Below are 16,494 nucleotides of genomic sequence, written 5' to 3' on the forward strand. Positions count from 1 at the left end.
GTCTTTGTAAATGAACAAAGCACACTCTGAGGTGTATCCATATTTTGTGTTTGGGTATTAAAACTCTCTGTGTTCTTCATGCATCTTATTTGTCTGTAAATGGTATAAGAAACCTGCTCATATGGTAATAAAACAATTGTTTTGATCACAGATGGTGTGCATTTCTTGTCTCCGAGCGCTCATGACTGAGATGGCCAAGTCCCACAATTTGGCCTCAATGGTGATTCCAGTATCTGACTTTGAGTCAGAACTAATAGCTACAACAGGAGTTACTGATTTTTTGTAAGGTTTCCTGCAAAGAAGAAAGCAATTGAGTGCACTGATAATATCTGTCTAAAGCAACTGTATGTTAAAATTATTTTTTATCATGGTGGGAAAACAATTTGACACATAGCTGCTGTTTTAAATGATAAAATCTGTTGTTTTTATTTATGAAATGCCTCAATTATTGTTGGTGTTTCTTATATCGGCCTCTGTACAATCATGACCATCCTAACAAAATATAAACAGTGGGTGAAATAAGTATTGAATAGGTCACCAATTTCCTAAGTAAATATATTTATAAGGGTGCTATTGACATGAAATTTTCACCTGATCCCAGTAACAACCCATCCCATCCACAGAGGCAAATACATCAAACCATAGATGTCCATAAATTATGTGTAAAAATGAGAAATGATACAGTAAAAAAAAGTATGAATACATGAAGAAAGAGAGATGGGAACATCATCATGTGGCGGTTTTTCAGCATACGTCACCAGCAAACTTCATATATTTGAATGAAGGGTGAATGGACAAATGTACCAAGACATTCTTGATAAAAATCGGCTGCCATCTACCAAAAGGGTTTTGTACGAACTATTAAATACATTTTAGTAAGCATGTTCAATGCTTTTTCCCAGTGTCCTTTCTCATTATTACACATAACTTAATTTATGGACATCTATGGTTTAATTGATTTCCCTGTGTAGATTGGATGGGTTGTTACTAGTGATGAGCGAATATACTCGGAACTCGAGATTTCCCGAGCACGCTCGGGTGTCCTCCGAGTATTTGTAAGCACTTGGAGATTTAGTTTTCAGCGCCGCAGCTGAATGATTTACATCTGTTAGCCAGCAACCAGGCAACCCCCACATGTACTTATGCTGGCTAACAGATGTAAATCATTCAGCTGCGGCGCTGAAAACTAAGTCTCCAAGTGCTTACAAATACTCGGAAGATACCCGAGCGTGCTCGGGAAATCTCGAGTACCGAGTATATTCGCTCATCACTAGTTGTTACCCATATCTGGTGAGAATTTAATGTCAATAGCATCTTTAGAAATATATTTACTTGGAAAATTGGTGACGTGTTCAATACTTCTTTTACCCAGTGTGGCTTAAAGAATGATAGCAAAAATATTATAAATTAACTAGAAAAATGGCTTTAGAGAAATTTCTCCAGCAATGACAAATCCCATTCTCATATTTTGCAGAAAAATAGCTAGCAGCTAGTTGAATGATTGCTGTAGGCAAATCATCTATTTTAAGTGCTGTACCCTTACATACACTTATTATATATATTGTACTGAGTGCATATTATCACACAATGCATAATGACGTATGCACGCTATAAGCAGCCCCTGCAGCTCATAAGAAGCTCGTGGTTGAGTCTGAGGTACAAACTTCATTGTCCTAGATAAGGGGTCCCCAACCTGTGGCTCGAGAGCCACGTGTGTCTCGCAGGCCCATGATGTGTGGCTCACAGCTGTCTGGCAGTTTGATGCATTAGCACAAGGTCTAGAAAACAGCTATGAAGAGCCACTCTCCAGAAGGTGACTTTGTGAATAACTCCACACAGAAAAGCAGATGTGGCGGCACCAGGGATGGACAATGACAGTTTGGGGACCCTGTGTAAGAAATCTTTTAAGGCCCCCATCCTTTTATGGCAACCAAGCTATAAACACATATATGTATACTGTATATGTCTATTACACAGTCTCCGCTCATTATGTATATTGCTGTCCCTTATTACACAATGCCCTCTCTTGTTATGTACAGCGCCGTTCCTTACATATTGGATTATGATTATTTTTGTTATTTATAGCACCCTGCTCTTTATTACATACTGTCCTCTCATGTTAGATACAAGCTGAAATGACTGCTGATGCAGCACGGGAAAGCTTCTCTTCTAATGGAGGAGGCAGATGGACTGGTCCTCTGGTCAAATGCTGCCCCATGAGCAGTCATTTTATTTTACATCTAAGAGAGGACTCCATGTAATAAAGAAAGGGCGATGTGAATACCAAAAATAATGAGAATATGATATGTAAGGGACAGTACTATATATATATATATATATATATATATATATATATATATATAAATACAGGATACTATGTGATAATGTGACAGTACTGTACATAACAACAGAGGATGTTACATAATAAGTAACCACTCCATATATATTAGGGAAGATGATACATAAGGGACACTCCTCCCAGTAATAATATCCCCCGTCCTAGTTGTCTTCCTGGTATAATGTTCCCCATCCTGGTCCCCTTCCATGTATGATGTGTCCCATCCTGGGCCCCTTTTTGGATATTGTGCCCTATCCAGGTCCCCTTCCAGGTGTAATGTGGTCCATCCTGGTATATATTCCACTCATGCTGATATAATGTCTCCCACAGGGCTGCCACTAGGAATTTCGGGGCTATATACTGGCAAAATTTTTGGGGCCCCCTTAAGAGTACGCCCAGGTTCCAACCCAGCCCTGCCTCCACCCCTCGAACCATCCATAGTCCCACCACCCGCTCTTGGAAAAACTCCACTTCTGCACCACATCCTCACCAATCACCCATTTACAGTTCCCATCACCACATACATAACCAGCAGCTTTTGTTTTGGCGAAAAGATTTTTTAAACCGCCACTATAACAAGGTAGACTCTTTTGACTGGGCTCTACTCTACTGTAACTTACTAAACATTGGCTAAAATATCTAAATACATTTAGGCATATTTTTTATTTATTTTTCAATTTTTAAAATGACCAATAATATCACAAACAAGGAACCACCACACCATTTCCAGATAATAATAATACCATATACAAGGAACAAAAACCACCACACCATGACCAGACCACATATTACCACCACATAGTGACCGAAAAATACTACATACAAGGAACAAATACCGCCACACCATGACCAAAGACCAGATCATATATTACCACAACATAGTGACCAAATACTACAATACTGATCATTAATAAAAAAAAAGCCATTATACACAGGAGGTTTGTACTTCGTATACACTGTCCATGGACAGGAAATACAGTGATCATCAGTGACATTATACACAGGAGATTTGTATATATTATACAGGGTATAGTGTCAGTGTACAGGTAACACACTGACTCACCAGTGACGTTGCTAGTTGAAGTTCTTCATCTTCGCTTTTCATGTTCATCCAGCGCACACCGCCATCACTTCTTCCAGCCAGGAGTTGTCTCTGCAGAAAATAACACAGTTATCTAGAGCACATTCCCCTTTTTTCTCCCAACCTCTAAAATACACCAGATGAAGAGAAAAAGTGACCGTGTCGCCCTGCACAGTAACAGGACATCTCCTCCCACACACGGAAAACAGTATGCTCAAAAATAATATCCTTTAATTAGCCCCTACTGTAATAGCACCCCACATTCTGGACCCCACGTGTCCTCCCATTCTGCCTCATGTCTCTCCATACTTCCACCATGTCTGTCCAAATTGCACCCATTGTCATCCATAATAGTATAATGTACCCCATAGTCATATATAGCAGTATAATGCACCCTCACAGTAGCATAATGTACACCATAGTCATATATAGCATAATGCACCCACATAGTAGTATAATGCACCCCTATAGTAAATAATGCAGCAGCCCCAGAGGAGTATAATGCAGCAGCCCCATAGAAGTATAATACAGTAGCCCCATAGGAGTACAATGCAGCAACCACATAGCAGTATAATGCAGCAGCCCCATAGCAATATAATGTAGCATCCCCAAAGCAGTATAATGCAGCAGCCCCATAGCAGTATAATGCAACAGCCCCATAGCATTATAATGCAGCAGCCCCATAGGAGTATAATGCAGCAGCCTCATAGGAGTATAATGCAGCAGCCCCATAGCAGTATAATGCAGCAGCCCCATAGAAGTATAATGCAGCAGCCCCATAGGAGTATAATACAGCAGCCCCATAGTATAATGCAGCAGCCCCATAGCAGTATAATGCAACAGCCCCAAAGCAGTATAATGCAGCAGCCCCATGCATAATGCAGCAGCCCCATAGCATAACGTAACCATAGGAGTATAATGCACCCCATAGTATAATGCAGCAGCCCCATAGCAGTATATTGCACCCCATAATATAATGCAGCAGGCCAGTAGCAGTATAATGCACCCATAGTATAATACGCCCCATAGTATAATGCACCCAATAGTATAATGCATCACTTTCCCTCCCCGATAGTAGTATAATGCACCCCATACCGGTATAATATGCCCCATACCGCGGCTTTACGAAAAAAAAAGTTTTTACTTACCTAGCCGAGCTCCAGCGATGTCCTCACCTACGATTCGGCTGAGGTGCTGCGTCATTCCGGTGTATGACAGTGACGTCATACTTCGGCGATGTGCATACTGACATCAGCTGCTGGCCTGTGATTAGCTGGCGGCTATTAACTGTTGATATGCAGGAGGAATCTCCTGCTTGGCAACAGATATTAACTGATCGTGTGTCGGAGAACGCGCAGTTGCTGAAGTGGCCCAGTGAAGAGAACAGAGGGGGCCTGCTGCGGGCCCCCTCTGCTCATCGGGCTCCGTATGCCAGTAAGGGCAGTAATGCCCTGATGGCGGCCCTGGTCCTCCATCCTGGTATAATGTCCTCCATCCTTGTATACATGTTCCCCATCCAGGTATATATGTACCCCATCCAGGTATATATGTGCCCCATCCAGGTATATATGCCCCATCCAGGAATAAATGTGCCTCATTCAGTTATATATGTGTTCCATCCAGGTATATATGTACCCATCCTTGTATATATGTGCCCCATACTAGTATATATGTGCCCAACTCTGGTATAAAGTGACTCATCCTCCTATTTATGTGCCCAATCCTCGTATAATGTACCCATTCCTGGTATAATGTGCCCAATCCTGGTTAAATGTGCCCATTCCTGGTATAATGTGCCCAATCCTTGTATAATGCGCCCATGCCCCATCCTTGTATATACTGTATGTGCCCAATCTTGGTATATTGTGCTCCTTCCTCGTATATATATGCCCAGTCCTGGTATAATGTGCCCCATCCTCATATATATGTGCCCAATGCTGGTATAATGTGCCCCATCCTCATATATATGTGCCCAATCCTGGTATAATGTGCCCCATCCTCTTATATATGTGCCCAATCCTGGTATAATGTGCCCCATCCTCATATATATGTGCCCAATCCTGGCATAATGTGCCCCATCCTCGTATATATGTGCCCAACTCTGGTATAAAGTGACTCATCCTCCTATTTATGTGCCCAATCTTGGTATAATGTACCCAATCCTGGCATAATGTGCCCCATCCTCTTATATATGTGCCCAATCCTGGTATAATGTGCCCCATCCTCACATATATGTGCCCAATCCTGGTATAATGTGCCCCATCCTCATATATATGTGCCCAATCCTGGCATAATGTGCCCCATCCTCGTATATATGTGCCCAATCCTGGTATAATGTGCCCCAACCTTGTATATATGTGCCCAATCCTCACATATTTGTCCCACATCCTGCTATAATGTGCTATATTTTGCAATACATTGAAAACAAACTAAACTACTCTCCGTCCCCCAAGCTCCCACGCAATGCGGGGTCCTCTTGTATAGCCGACACGGCAGCTCACTTCGACATCCCTGCCATGCTCCCCCAGCCACGGGCACACTGACGTCAGCTGCTGGTTTCTGATTGGCCGGCAGCTCAGGGAGATGGTGGGTTCCCTGTACCGCAATACATTTCAGCTGAATGTCACTACTGAGAACGGGGAAAGGTCTGGATGTAGCTCCCGACTGGCTCTAAGAACTGGATGTGGCTCTCCATCTAAATAAGGTTCAGAAAAAGAGATTATTTTTCCTAATTGCGTTTCTTACTATAACATTTTACAGCTGTTGCAGGCAAAGCATTAACAAAGTCACCTCTTTTGGAATTTGAAAATGGGGTGATAGCAGTAACAGAAAGAAGGGGCTACCTCTTGTATCGTAGTAGCACCCCCTCTTGACTATATCTAGATATTTTGATAATTAGTTGGCAAATGTTTAAAGGGAATCTGTCAGCACAAAACGACTGTTCAAACCAAACACATACACTTAATGCACCCCTGAGGAAGCCAAGCGGTTCAATTCACCATCCCACCTACTTTTTTTTCCATCTATCTCTGCCCCTCACTGATTCCTGAAAAGTCAGAGCTGTCAATCAAGGAAGAGACGGGCAGAGATAGATGGAGAAAAAAAAATAGGAGGGAAAGAGCACTGAGGTGTTTGACCACAGCAAAGATGCACTGAGAGTCTGTGCTTGGTTTGAAAAGTCATTTTGTACTGACAGACTCCCCTTAAATTCCCAATGATGTGTAGCCAAAGCATTCATATTAACATCTACCTCTTGTTATATACACTGATTTTTAGCTTTGTTTTGTGTGGGACGTGCTTTATTCCCACTGAATGTTAATTTAAAGTAAAATAGATTATTTTGATATTATTATGATAAACCCACAAGGAAACAAGGATATATCAGATTTAGTAAGATTAATGACTGTGGAGGAAAGGAATGGATTTCAATTGAATTGCAGCAGAGAATTAGAGAGAAGAAAATAAGATTGATAAAGACATACTATCTGCCAGTCTTGGTGAAGAATTGCTTTCTGGATGTGCTGACAACCGCTGTGCATGAGCTCAGGGTAGTGATACAACTGGCATTGGAAGTGCTGGCAGCTCGGACTGTGCTTCCTGTAAGATTCCCAGCTGCGGAGTGACATGAAGATAAGAATATAACTGCGTAATAGCATCACAAGGGTCAGTTTACCACTATCTACCCTTATTGTAATTCAATAACGATACAACAAGAAATACACAATATACTGCCATATTACAAATAACGATTACATGAAAATCTTAAGATGAATTTGTCATTAGAAAATTGTGCTAAATATGTTTTTTAAAACATTTTGGCAGGGTTTTTTTTCACCTTTTTTGACCTTTTCACAATATGTATTAAAAATACAAATTAGCAATCTTGCAATTTTCACACTGACCACTAGGGCTATTTTAGACTTTAGCTTAGCTTTGTTTCAGAAAATTCATACATTAGTCACAATGAACAGACTCTGAAGCTATGGTTTGTACTGTATCATCTAATGAGCGTGTGCAAAGGTCATTGAGAAGGGGGAACAGGGTCAGCTGTGACATCACCTATTTTGACTGGTGAATCATGTGCTATCAGATGTGTATAGGGGTGTAATCTATCATTGTAATTCCGTGATGATAAGGAGACTGCTGAATGCTGATCACTGATTTTGTTCTCTAATACAAATTGTGATATAGAAAAAATTTGAAAAAAAATGTTCAAAAAATACGTGTAACACAAAACCCTGAATTTAAGGGAGCCTGTCATGCACTGAAAGCCCAGCTGCTGGCAGGAAATTAACTTTATAAATTTCAGTCATAGAGGTGCGGACGATGCAACTTCAGTCACCGCTCAGGACATAGTGAGCATCAGCTGTAATCATGCCCCAGCACTGACTGACAGCCTGCTCAGCAGTATGTCACTGAAGAGCCACCTATCAGGTAGAAGCGAGGTGTGACTATCTACCGAGTGCTGACTGAAGGTCACGCCTCTATAACTGAAAGCCGGCGGATGACGGGAGGAATAAAGTTAATTTCCTCCCAGCAGCTACACAGATTTAGAACTCTATTAACCTGCAGAATCACCCCATATCTGCAGGTTAATAGCCTGTGTGGACATAACAGGTTCCCTTAAAAAAATCTGTATTTATTTCCCATTAAAGAACCACTCCCATGAAGATCTTTTTTTTACTAAATCTGTATATATGTATGTAGTGTAGTGGGAGTGTATTAATATACTCACCTATTACTGCATTCTGCAGAATCCAGCACCACTCAGCTCCTCTTCTGAGTGACATCACCTCTCTGCAGACTATCCTGCTAACTCTATGCTCTATGTGTGAACTGGAAGTCTCTTTTACAATGTAAGCCGAGGGATCCTCATTCTGTCTGGGCCGCATAAATTCTGCACAGGGAATTAAGTGCTTCGAGAATCCACCTCTCCAAAAGAGATGTAACTACTTCTTCACAAAATGCTACTTTTACTTAGATGTAGCAAAGCTTACCTCAAAACTAACCCATCATGTCCAAGAATGCTATTGTAGATCGCAGAGGATACATTTTGTGAGGTAAAATATTTTTTAAAAACAGTGAAATATTTTACCTCACAAAATGAATCCACTGTGATACCCTGCTGTAATGTCAGTATTATCTTTTGCTTCTTCCTCTGCTCAGGAGATGCGGTATGCTCCATACACGGTCAGACACAGACAATTTTTTAAATTATCTTTCGTTCATGGGTAAACCCCTTTAATGTGACCGGCTTCCTCTGCCTGTAGACACGTCGCACATCTGCCGCCGGGATCAGCCCGATGATTCGCATAATTCGCGCAGGTGCAGTAAATTAGACCGCTGCCATCATTGTGCAGACAGATAGTGGTGGTCACATTAAAACTGCACATGCACTCCTCCTGTACAAAGATGGTGGCAGTCAGTGAATCATTCAGCTGATCCCGTGATCCCGGCGGGGGCATGTTCACAACGGTGTTCCGCTGGTGGTACCGTGCAAGAGGCTGTGTGAGTGTGTGAGTGTGAGCGTTGAGTGTGAATGTGTGTGTGAATGTGAGTGTGTGAGTGTGAGCATGTGAGTGTGAATGTGAATGTGAGTGTGAGCGTGCATGTGAATGTGAGTGTGTGAGCATGTGAGTGTGTGAGTGTGAATGTGAATGTGAGTGTGAGCATGAGCGTGCATGTGAATATGAGTGTGTCAGTGTGAGTCTGAGTGTGAATGTGAATGTGAGTGTGAGCGTGCTGTGAGTGTGAGCATGTGAGTGTGAGTGTGAGTGTGAATGTGTCACGGGAAGCCTAGGTAGGCAAGAGCTAATAACCCAGGCCCCTGCGATTTCCCTCAACTCTGGGAAACCCTGACTGACCCTCTCCCAGAGTTTACACTGATGGTGTGCATGTCTGGGCCTCCATCCTCACCCTGTCTCCTGTTTCAACCCTAGGCTGAAACCTCCACCCACCACCCAGTGAAGAGACCTCACACCAATACCCACAGTTAGCACAGACAAGGATAACGGAAAATATGCACCACGCCGCAGTCACACAGGAATACACAATAATTGCTCAGGGTAAAACAAATACAAATAAAGGAAGGAGAAAATATGGCAAAAGGGAAATACACCACCAGATACGAAACTCCTTCTCCTAGACCACCACTCCAGACCGAGATAACCAAGCACAAGACAGAAGCTATAATCGGCGACACCCAATGTTCAGGAGAACTATTTAAAGGCAGTGGGCGTGACCCAGCTTCCAATTCGAACACCAGCTAAATTAACCCCGGACCAGCTAGATAAAATCTAGCCGACGCCACTGAGCGCATAGTGGACAAAAGCGGAGTTACCGCTGTCTGTCGAACGCCCTAATATGAACAGCGTCCGACATGACAGAATGTGAGCGTAAGTGTGAATGTGAGTGTGTGAGTGTGAGCATGTGAGTGTGAATGTGAGCATGAGTGTGCGTGTGAATGTGAGTGTGAGAGTGTGATTGTGAGTGTAAGCATGCGTGTGAATGTGAGTGTGAGTGTGAATGTGAGCCTGAGCGTAAGCATGAGCATGAGCGTGTGAGAGTGAGTGTGAGTGTGTGAATGAGTGAGTGTGAATGTGAGTGTGTGTGAATGTGAGTGTGAATGTGAGTGTGTGTATGAGTGTGAGAGTGTGTGAGTGTGAGTGTGAGTGAGTGTGAGCGTGTGAATGTGAGTGTGAGAGTGATTGTGAATGTGTGAGTGTGAATGTCAGCGTGAGTATGTGAATGTGAGTGTGAATGTGAAGGTGTGAGTGTGAATATGAGTGTGTGAGAGTGAGTGTGTGAGTGTGAGAGTGGCGGCCTGGATCCCAGCAGTGGGGAGGGGTCCTTGTGGCATGGAGTTCTTTTGGCGGGGGAGTCCTAGCAGCGGGGGGTCCGGTGATGACCCGCTGGTGGTACTGCGCAAGGGCCTGGTACAGGGCCAGACTGGGACTAAAATTCAGCCCTGGCATTTGAAGTTACACAGGCCCACTTGTCACATGGTGACTGTATAATATCTTTGTACACTTGTAGGCAGGGCCGGTTTTAGGCAAAATGGGGCCCTACGCCTAGGCAAAGTTTAAAATGGGGCCCCAAATGCTAACATATTGCACATCACACAAAAGCATTTTGGTTGTATTTACAAGCGCTGAGTTCAGGCCGCTAAATGAGTTTGATCGACAATACTGAAGTTGTTCAGCGCTTGTTTCCTGGCCTCTTCCCACCAGCCGAGGAATAATGATGGGACAGAATGATCATTAACAGATCACCATACAGTATCATGTTATCAGCAGCACATCTTCAGTTTACGCTGGTGATGTGCTGCTGAAAACAATGATTTTTGTTCCAGCAAAAACAATCTGAATATGCAGCATTTTACTTGTTTAGTAAAATACACCCCATAGTCCTCCATATATTAAAATGTAATGTGCACCACAGTTCTCCACATAGTATAGTACACTCCTTATAGTCCTCCATATATTAAAATACACTGCACAGTCCTCCATATAGCATAATACACTCCTCATAGTCCTCCATATAGCATAATACACTCCTCATAGTGCTCCATATAGTATAATGCACTGCCATAGTCATCCATGTAGTTCAATTCACTTCCCATAGTATAATGCACTTCATAGTTCTTCATATAGTATAACATATTCCCCGTTGTCCTCGATACAGTATAATGCAGCCCACAAATAGTATAATGCAGCCACCACCCTGCAGAATATAATGCAGCCACCCCAGAGTATAATGCATGCACCCCAGAGTATAATGCAGCCACCCCATAGAACATAATACAGCCCACCTCACCATAATATATAATGTAGCCCCCATAGAATATAATGCAGCCCCCATAGTATATAACACAGCCTCCCCTATAGAATATAATATACCCCCACAATAGTATATAACAGCCACATAGTATATAACACGGCCTCCCCCATAAAGTATAATATACCCCCATAGTATATAGCACAACCCGCATAGCAGATAACACAGCCCACGTAGCAGTATACAGCACAGCCCACTTAGCAGTATACAGCACAGCCCACTTAGCAGTATACAGCACAGCCCACTTAGCAGTACAGCACTGCCCACACAGTAGTATACAGCACTGCCCACACAGTAGTATACAGAACTGCCCACACAGTAGTATACAGCAGAGCCCACACAGTAGTATACAGCACTGCCCATACAGTAGTATACAGCACTGCCCACACAGTAGTATACGCATTGCCCACACAGTAGTATACAGCACAGCCCACACAGTAGTATACAGCACTGCCCACACAGTAGTATACAGCACTGCCCACACAGTAGTATACAGCAGAGCCCACACAGTAGTATATAGTACAGCCCACATAGTAGTATACAGCAGAGCACACATCTCTCCTCCCCCCCTAGAATGGCCCCACAGTCCAGTAAAAAAAACCACAAGCTCCTCACCTTTCCTCGTGCCCGCGTTGCTCCCTGCTCCTGTCTCGACGGCTGCCGCCGCACTGCCTATCACACAGTGAGTGCGCGCGCACCCGCAGTGTCAGAGGCAGAGTGGGGAATGATGGGAGAGGGAGCATCAGGTGACGCTCTCTCCTCCATCATTGCATTCAACTGTAATTGAATGCGGTGGCGGCGGCGCTGGGGGAGGAAAGGGTGAGTTGGCGTGCAGCGGCCCACTACTGGCACCGGCCCTTCTGGCATTTGCCAGAACTGCCAGATGGCCAGTCCGGCCCTGGCCTGGTACCACCAGCGGGTGCCATATTGGAATACCCATCACTTGGGTATTCCAATATGGCGGTCGGCGTACATCCGGTGGATTGTGGGATTCGAGGACGTCCAGACGGAAATGGATGACAAACAATTTAATATAATTATATAACTAGATTTCTTCTGGGACCCGCTGCTGGCTTTCAGTCATGCAGGCATACCTGGACAAACACAGTCACCACTCACAGCACAGAGCTGCGGCTGTAAGAGCACTACAGTGCTGACTGACAACTGGATCTGCAGTACATTATTGTAGAGCTGCTTGTCAATCAGTGACGGGGCGTGCTTACAGCCGCAGCTCGGTGCTGTGAGTGGTGACTGTTTGCCCTGGTATGTTTGCATGCCTAAAAGCCGGCGCCTTCAGTGAGAAATAAAGTTTAGTTCCACTAGGATGCTGCACTTTCAGTCCTGTTGCCAGGCACCTTCAAAATGCTCCCACACTGTATAAAGGCCCATACAGTAGGCTCCACAATGTATAATGGCACATGCAGTTTAGGAAAGTCCCCCACAGTAGCTCCCGCACTGTATATAGCCCCCTAAGTGTATGTTGGCCCCCAAAGTAGCTTTCAAACTGTATAGTAGCCTCCATAATAGCTTCAACACTGTTTAAACATTAGCTCCTACACTATATAATGGCCGTCACGGTAGCCCCAACATCATATGGTGGCACCCAAGGTTGGCTCCAAACTTTATAATGGATGGCCTCGCATTAGCTCTCATGCTGTATAATGTCCCCCGCATTAGCTGTAATGCTGTATAATTGCTGTTGCATTAGCTCTTACATCAGGGGCAGTAATAGGGACACATATGGCAGCAGCGGCTCAGTATTGGGGTATCAGGTGCAGTAATAGGGACACACATGGCAGCAGCGGCTCAGTATTGGGGTATCAGGGGCAGTAATAGGGTCACATACGGCAGCAGCGGCTCAGTATTGGGGTATCAGATGCAGTAATAGGAACACATACGGCAGCAGCGGCTCAGTATTGGGGTATCAGCAGGATGAGGAGCTTGTGCAGGTTGGGAATAGATGGTGATGATGCAGGAAATGTGAGTAGTCAGATGTGTCTGTGCCATAATCTCTGCAGCCGAGTCCAGGCTGGAGAAGTTGAAGTGTCAGAAAAAGATGGGAAAGTGAACGACTCCATCAGAAAGAACGTCTTCTGTAAGCAGGACCGGACTGGCCATCGGGCACTTCTGACAAATGCCAGAAGGGCCGGTGCCAGTAGTGGGCTGCCTCACCCCCTGCCAGCATTGCCGCATTCAACTATACCAGTGTCTATGATGCCGGTACAGTTGAATGCAATGATGGAGGAGAGAGTGTCTGCTGACGCTCCCTCTCCCATCATTCCCTGCTCTGCCTCTGACACTGCAGGTGCGTGATGACGTCATATCATCGTGTACCTGCTGTGTGCCGGGCAGACTGCGGCCTCTGAGACCAGAGCCAGGAGCAGCGCGGGCACGAGGAGAGGTGAGGATTGTATGGGTTTTTTTAATATATCAATGAGCAATAACTGGATTGTGGGGCTATTGGGGGGTGCTATATTACATTCCATGGGGGACTATATTACATTCTATGGGGGAGCTGTATTACATTCTATGGGGGGGCTGTATTACATTCTATGGGGGCTGTATTACATTCTATGGGGGGCTGTATTACATTCTATGGGGGCTGTATTACATTCTATGGGGTGCTGTATTATATTCTATGGGGGGCTGTATTACATGCTATGGGGGGCTGTATTACATTCAATAGGGGCGGTATTACATTCTATTGGGGAGCTGTATTACATTCTATGGGGGGGCTGTATTACATTCTATGGGGGCTGTATTACATTCTATGGGGGGCTGTATTACATTCTATGGGGGCTGTATTACATTCTATGGGGTGCTGTATTATATTCTATGGGGGGCTGTATTACATTCAATAGGGGCTGTATTACATTCTATGGGGGCTGTATTACATTCTATGGGGGGCTGTATTACATTCTATGGGGGCTGTATTACATTCTATGGGGTGCTGTATTATATTCTATGGGGGGCTGTATTACATGCTATGGGGGGCTGTATTACATTCAATAGGGGCGGTATTACATTCTATGGGGGGCTGTATTACATGCTATGGGGGGCTGTATTACATTCAATAGGGGCGGTATTACATTCTATGGGGGGCTGTATTACATTCTATGGTGGGCTGTATTACATACTATGGGGGTTGTATTATATTCTATGTGGGGCTGTATTACATTCTATGAGGGAGGATTGCATCATACTCTTTTATAGGGCTACATTATATTCTATGGGGAGGTAGGCTGCATTATATTCTATATTTAATATATTCTATTAAATTTATTATATTCTATGAGGGGTGATTGCATCATACTTTATGTGGGGGCTACATTATATTCTATGGGGAGCTGCATTATACTATATGAGGAGGCCTGCATTGTATTCTATGGAGGGGCTTCATTATATGCTATGGGGGGCTGCATTATGCTCTATGAGGGGGCTACCATATATGATATATGCAGAGGCTGCATTATACTACATGAGGGGGCTGCATTATATTCTCTGGGGGGTTACATTATACTCGGGGCTAAAATATATTCTGTGGGGTGGCTGCATTTTACTCTGGGGTGGCATCATTATAATATATGTAGGCTTCATTATACTGTATCGAGGACTATGGGGAATACATTATACTATATGAAGAACTATGGGGTGCATTATACTATGGGAAGTGAAATGTACTACATGGAAGACTATGTCGGTGCATTATACTATATGGAGCACTATGAGGAGTGTATTATACTATTTGGAGGACTGAGCAGTGTATTTTAATATATGGGGGACTATGAGGAGTGTATTATACTATATGGAGGACTGAGGAGTGTATTATACTATATGGAGGACTGAGGAGTGTATTATACTATATGGAGGACTGAGGAGTGTATTATACTATATGGAGGACTATGAGGAGTGTATTATGTTATATGGAGGACTGAGGAGTGTATTATACCATATGGAGGGCTGAGGAGTGTATTATACTATATGGAGGACTGAGGAGTGTTTTATACTATATAGAGGACTGAGGTGCACATTATAATATATGGAGGACTATGGGGTGTATTATACTAAATAAGCAAAATGCTGCCTATTCATCGAGTGATTGGATTGTTTATGTGGGAACAGAAATCCTTGTTCTCAGCAGCACATCGCCGGTGTAAACTGTAGTTGTTCTGCCGATAACATGATACTGTATGGGGACAGATTGATCTAATTGTGATTGTTTTGTTCCCTTCATTCTTTCTCAGTTGGTGTAAAGAGGCTGGGAAACAAGCGAATTACTTCAGTATTGTCGATCACACTCGTTTAGCGGACTGAGATCAGCGCATGTAAATACAGCAGAAATGCTTGACAGGGAGACCAGGCAAGGATGATGACAGTTGTAGTTAGCACCCGACGCTTGGGAATAGCGCTAACTCTACTGCTTTTCCCAGCCGCCAGAGCATTTAATTCTGGTATGTGTAATGATTTTGTTGATGTCAGCTGCGTAATGTCAGCTGCTATCAATCCCTGGTGTAAGTAATGTAGAGGTGTCTATCAGACACCCCCACTACTAGCCCAGACCTGGTGAGACCCAGTGACTGTGAAGAGCGGTGACGGTAGTAACAATACCGCTCTTTACAGTCGCCGAGCTCAGCGCATGACCCGGACTTTACTGATGTCACTGCTCTTCAGAGTCATCGGGTCTCGTGTTGCGCAGCGGAACCAAAAGTGGCTGTAGGCAAAATTTATGGAGCGTCAGAATGTGGTTCCATAGCCTTTGTTTGTCTCAATCCCTTCATTATATACGAGATCCAGTTATGTAGGTAAAGTAGCGGCTTTTCTTGGTACTGCAACTAAAAGCAATAAATAGGACTGAGCTGTAATGCTGGATACAGCTGTGATTATGTTATATAGTCATGTTACACTCCCCACACTTCTTGTAACCTACAAGTGTACAAAGATATTATACAGTCCACCATGTGACAAGTGGGCCTGTGTAACTTCAAATGCCAGGGCTGAATTTTAGTCCCAGTCCGGCCCTGTCTGTAAGTCACTATCTGTAACTATACTGTAATCTCCAATATGTTTTGCAGAACTGGTCTCTACTAGAGATCAGCAAATTTGCTCGGGTTCCCTCTTATTCGGCAAGCTATAGCTTGCTGGGTTTCCTCTGCAGCTTATTTGGCAAGTGCTATAGCTTGCCGAATAAGAGGGAACCCGAGCAAATTTGCTCATCTCTAGTCTCTACCACTATATGGTC

At 43.8% G+C, this 16,494-nt stretch overlaps 1 protein-coding gene across 1 annotated transcript in view; it reads right to left on the bottom strand.

Annotated features, from left to right (window-relative positions):
- The window catches only part of LOC143776102 (atrial natriuretic peptide receptor 2-like), a 290,044-nt gene that overhangs the window by 130,024 nt on the left and 143,526 nt on the right, over positions 1-16,494 (bottom strand). Inside the window, exon 9 of the mRNA XM_077265543.1 lies at positions 6,902-7,031. Within this exon, the coding sequence (XP_077121658.1) occupies positions 6,902-7,031 (130 nt within the window). The remainder of the gene's footprint in view (positions 1-6,901; positions 7,032-16,494) is intronic.

Source organism: Ranitomeya variabilis, chromosome 1 (genome assembly GCF_051348905.1).
Source record: "Ranitomeya variabilis isolate aRanVar5 chromosome 1, aRanVar5.hap1, whole genome shotgun sequence".
Taxonomy (NCBI): Eukaryota; Metazoa; Chordata; class Amphibia; order Anura; family Dendrobatidae; genus Ranitomeya; species Ranitomeya variabilis.